Source organism: Osmerus mordax, chromosome 5, assembly GCF_038355195.1.
Source record: "Osmerus mordax isolate fOsmMor3 chromosome 5, fOsmMor3.pri, whole genome shotgun sequence".
In the NCBI taxonomy this organism is placed as follows: Eukaryota; Metazoa; Chordata; class Actinopteri; order Osmeriformes; family Osmeridae; genus Osmerus; species Osmerus mordax.
Genome location: NC_090054.1, coordinates 18,972,486 through 18,977,752, shown reverse-complemented (window position 1 = coordinate 18,977,752; position 5,267 = coordinate 18,972,486). Strand labels below are relative to the sequence as shown.

The 5,267-nt window shown below is 40.3% G+C and overlaps 1 protein-coding gene across 1 annotated transcript; it reads left to right on the top strand.

Moving 5' to 3' along the window:
* Positions 1-883: 883 nt before the first annotated feature.
* Positions 884-3,404, top strand: six3a (SIX homeobox 3a). The gene is made up of 2 exons (XM_067236629.1): positions 884-1,575; positions 3,212-3,404. The coding sequence occupies exons 1-2, from the start codon at positions 884-886 to the stop codon at positions 3,402-3,404; spliced, it is 885 nt and encodes a 294-aa protein (XP_067092730.1).
* Positions 3,405-5,267: the final 1,863 nt, after the last annotated feature.

The following is a 5,267-nucleotide window of genomic DNA, read 5'->3' as shown; positions in this document are numbered from 1 at the left end:
GCAGAGTAGCCTACACCCTGACCAACTCCGGTGGAGCCACCCGTACTGCTCTAACCTAGCGGAAGCACAGCCGTGTCACAGTAAATACTGACATATCGCTTTTCCAAACATTTAAAGTCCCTCAAATCGTGACCGTTTCAAATACTTTATGTACTATATTAAAAAATATAAAGAAATCATTTTGTAACCTATTGCACAGAGAATCGGAAAGGACAAAAAAAGGAGGATAAACGAAATGGGCAATGGCTGATGTTAGCAGGCATCCCTCTCCAAAAATTGAAAACTATTCCCATGTAGCCTACCGAATAGGAAAAACTAGTGAAAATATTGTGTGAATACAGTATTAGAGTGGTCTAGTATGTATTCAAACGTAGGTATTTTCTCGTGTATCCTGACTTGTCCATTTGTCGCCTCTTACCCCCTCCCCACCTAAGCATCTCTGCCCTACATATCTTCTTTAACTTTAACGAGCCTCGTTAAGATCGCAATAATATTCCACCCACTAATTGCTCATTCCATTCAACAAATAGGCGAGCATTGGCTTCTACTTCTTGCGAGCCCGTGCTGTGGGAGGGTGGTGTTGAGATCGGAGTTTGTGATAACCCCCCGTGCGTGCTGCAGAAGTGGTGAAAGCCTCGGTCTACGTACTGGCTAATGATTGGCACGCTTGACAGTGATTGGCAGGGCTGCCATGACAACCTCACAACGACACCAAGAAGACCAATAGAAAAAGCGACACAAAATGTTTCAATGCTACACTCACGGTGGATTTAGGGGGGAGATATTATGAGGCTGGTGTCATTAGGCGATAGCTATTGAATCATTCAATCTTTACTCGTCGTTTCTTTTTCTTGATAATTTTCTTTCTCTCTCAGGTCATTCCATGGTTTTCAGATCCCCTTTAGAGCTTTATCCCTCCCATTTCTTTCTGCCAAACTTCGCTGATCGCCCTTTGCTCTTGGCGAACAGCACTCCCAGCACCAGGTCTCCAGAAGACTTGTCAATGTTTCAGCTACCGACCCTCAACTTCTCTCCGGAGCAAGTGGCGAGCGTCTGTGAGACGCTGGAGGAAACCGGAGATATCGAACGGCTGGGACGATTCCTGTGGTCCCTGCCCGTTGCACCGGGAGCATGCGAGGCGATCAACAAGCACGAATCCATCCTGCGAGCGCGCGCCGTTGTCGCCTTCCACACGGGGAATTTCAGAGACTTGTACCACATCTTGGAGAACCATAAGTTTACCAAGGACTCCCACGGCAAGCTGCAGGCCATGTGGCTGGAGGCGCACTATCAGGAGGCCGAGAAGCTGCGTGGTCGCCCCTTAGGACCGGTTGATAAGTACAGGGTACGAAAGAAGTTCCCTCTGCCCAGGACCATCTGGGACGGCGAGCAGAAGACGCACTGTTTCAAGGAGCGTACACGCAGTCTCTTAAGAGAGTGGTATCTCCAGGACCCGTACCCAAACCCGAGCAAGAAAAGAGAACTGGCTCAAGCCACAGGACTCACTCCCACACAGGTCGGAAATTGGTTTAAAAACCGAAGGCAACGAGACAGAGCCGCAGCAGCGAAAAACAGGTTAGTGTTCCATTTATTGTTAAGTGTAGCATACAACCTAGCCTAAGGAAGCTGTTGTACATTTTTTGGCAAATATTCATGCCCAAGATAAATATGTTCGTACATAAACACACTCAAAGAAGTGTTATTAAAAGCAGTCAATGTTCAGGGTTGAGGACGCAAGGCTACGGTGACATTTTAGTCATATCCAGAAGTAGGCTACATTGGTACAACACTGTTATTTTAAACCTTTCAAAACATATCTAATCACATTGTGAGCGTAAAACATGCAAACGGTTATTTTAATGCGTAAAACAGACTCTGACTTATCCTAAGCTAAATTCCAATGCTGAATCGACTAGCAAGCGATGGAAATCAAAACATAGCCTCATGTTAGCTCATGCACCACAGTCAAAACAACACCACATTCGTGATCTTACCAGGAAAAGGCTACGTTTCGAAAATGATCTACCATGAGTATGTACAGTTATCAACATTTCCAGCAAGACATTAGTCTACATAAAACAATAATTTTGTTGCCATTATTGTGTCCGGTGTGTGGACTAAAGCAAGCACAGAAACACATCTTGTATTTTACTTGCAACTGAATTTTATGTTCTCAGATGTAAGTTACACGATACACCTTTGAAACGGAAACACTATATTCAAAGCCAGTTATTATCAAAACATTGTTTGAAATCGATCACTTTAGAAATATTTCTGTATATTATCTCTTGATAGGCTATGGGATGATTACATTAAAAAGAAATAGATATGAGGATTACATAAAAAAGAAAATGAAACCATCTAAATAAAATGATATTTTACCCCAAAACAGAATAGCTTTGTGTTGCGCACAAAAGGCATGACACTTGATTCATTTACACATTTCAGTGGCTGAAATTCTAAAATAAGTGGGCCTATTGCAACTACATATTACATTACGTTGTTGTGCAATATTAATTGACCTGAACTAGAAAAATGATTGAAATTACATTTGCAGGCAGATTTTGAAAAACAACAGCCATACTATTGATACAACATTACATGCAAATAGCTCTAATCATTTAAATAAGCCTATATTGTTAACGTATTCAGAGTAAATATACATTTCCATGTCTCAGTAATTCGTGCCTATAGTGGTAGACCTACTATCATCGAGATAAGCGTTTAGGATGTCTGGAGTGATTCAAAATTTGACGTCACTCATTCATACACAGGCTTATAAACAACCTATAAACCAAGCAATCTGAACAGGTTATGTTTGTAATTCAACTGTTATTATGTGTCTAATTTGCATTTAGTTATATAGCCTATTATAGGCTAGCCTATATTAGGAAAACGTAAAACAATAATATTGCGATAGTGTTAGTATAATTAAACAATGTACATGAATTGATATTTTTATTTGATATAATTTACTATGCATGCATTTTGTTACAAGGTGTAGGTTTTATTATTCAGAAAAACATCAACAAAATTCACGGACGAGCTTATGCTAGGCTATTGCTTTTTGGTAAAAGCATTGACATTTGTTAAAAGCATTGCTTGTTGTATACTATATGTGTATAGCCTATTCAAAGACAGGCTGAAGGCTATTTTGCAGTGGGACATTATGTATCTAATTGCAGTTTTTCTACTCCCTTTTAATCTCCAGGCTCCAGCATCAAGGGATGGGACAGAATGGTATGCGGTCTCTCTCAGAGTCCGGCTGCACTCCGCACAGCTCGGCCGAATCGCCGTCGACTGCCGCCAGCCCCACCACCAGCGTATCGAGCATGACAGAACGAGTCGACACCGGAACGTCCATTCTTTCCGTGACCTCTAGTGACTCGGAGTGCGATGTATGATACAAAAAAGAGAAATATTTACAGGGAATATGGACCTGAACAACTATGAAATATTTGGGGATGAAAAAAGGACAAATTGATATAAATATAAAAAAGAGATAGGCCTAAAAGCACGTCTTTTTCAAGCGCTTTCAATGGACCCACGCCTTCCCCCTACCCCCACCACTACTTGCATGATGTTTTTTTTTTTTTTTTTGTATCTGGGGAAAAATACTCTGAATTCATTATTTCCACATGGACCATCCAGAAGAGGGAATAACCAGAATATGGTGTTTAATCGCCTTTTTCATCTCCGTTTTAGTCCAAGTGATGATGCCGGTCAGCCAAGATGCAATCCTGTTTTACTTTATGTTCATCAGACAATCATTTAAGTCGTAAGCACCTTTTTACTACACTTCTGTCACTGCCTGTGTGGGGTACTGGTCAAATGTTGAACTGAATCGTTATGACTGTATCAGATTTTTATTTTTATTTCAAGATTTTATATTGAATTATGTATATCTCAAATAATGCGATCATTCTCCCGGTCTGTAATATACGTGTAGAAATATGCTTGTACATATTATTGCTCTCCCGTCTCCATCCTCTTTTCTATCCTTCCTCACTTTTCTCAACTTGGTGTTCCTACATAAAATATTTGTCAAAGCGTAAATCTAAGTGCTATAGGCGTTTTGTTTGTTTGTTTTATACTTAACATGGGAAAATGATGATATAGATACACGTGTTATCAGTCACATTTATGCAAAATAAGTTTAATATAAATTTGGAATAGCCTATTGCTCAACGACAATTCAAGTTGTTCTATTTCCCCGAGGGTCGCCTAAAGCGCTTATTATTCAATGTTTCTTTCCTGCGTGTTTATGTTAATGTATACATTTTTAAATCAAATACAGTATTCATTTTTCTTATACATTCTGTATTAAGTCTCTCTTTTCAACACATGCTAATTGCTTATCCAATCTCGAGCGTTTATGAGAACAAAATGTATGACGCCATATGTTTTCATCATCTGCTTCTGCATTCACAACAAAACATTGAATATAGGACATGTGTCCAAAACCCTGAGCAAGACGTGAACTAGACTTTAATCGTGTAGGTTTAAAACATAAACCTGCAAACGGGCTTGCATATGTTATGGCAAACGTCAACGTCATGTAGCCCTTAAATGTGAGTGCCGTTTCCTCTTTTGTTTACGGTGGCCAGTGAATACAGAAATTAAGTAAACGCGCCATTAAATGGTGTAATCATGATGGACTCCTCCCCTAGTCCAATCTCCTATTGTGGACCAGTGAAAGAGCTTTTCTTCCTCAAGCTCGAGCATTCCCCCAAAAAGGCTTTCCCCAGGCCTTCCATCTCAGTCCCAAACCAACCATAATGGCCCTGGTTTTCCTATATTTGCAACGCCACTGATTTCACTGGTTGAGCTTGTCTTTTCATGGTTGTTCCTCGACACTGTCCATGACATATTTTTATTTTATTAACGTTGACAAGATGTGCAATGATCAATGTAGGATGTTCAAAACGCGCAAATATCATTTTGAAAGTCTAAAGAATGTGCCACAGTAGCTCATGGTGAAAAAGATCCAAGCTACTATCACTAGGCAGCATAAAAGGCATCGCCACCAACATTCACTGCGTGGACTGTAAGAAAACTGAGCAAGTGTGCCATTTTCATTATTTATGTCATTGACACTTGGGATTTCTGAGTTGTACAGCCAGGTCTATCGTATTCAACAGGGCAGTATCTCTTTAGTACAAACACATAACCTACTGTAGGTTGATGATGTGATTTGAAATCTTTCTCGTCCAAAGGTCACCCACAGTCCATGAGCTTGTCTTCTTGATCTAATGTTAGATGTTTGG

Coding starts and splice junctions, on each gene's coding strand:
- six3a (XM_067236629.1), top strand. CDS start 884: ATGGTTTTCAGATCCCCTTTAGAGCTTTATCCCTCCCATTTCTTTCTG. Junction 1,576..3,211: donor GCCGCAGCAGCGAAAAACAG/GTTAGTGTTCCA, acceptor TTTAATCTCCAG/GCTCCAGCATCAAGGGATGG.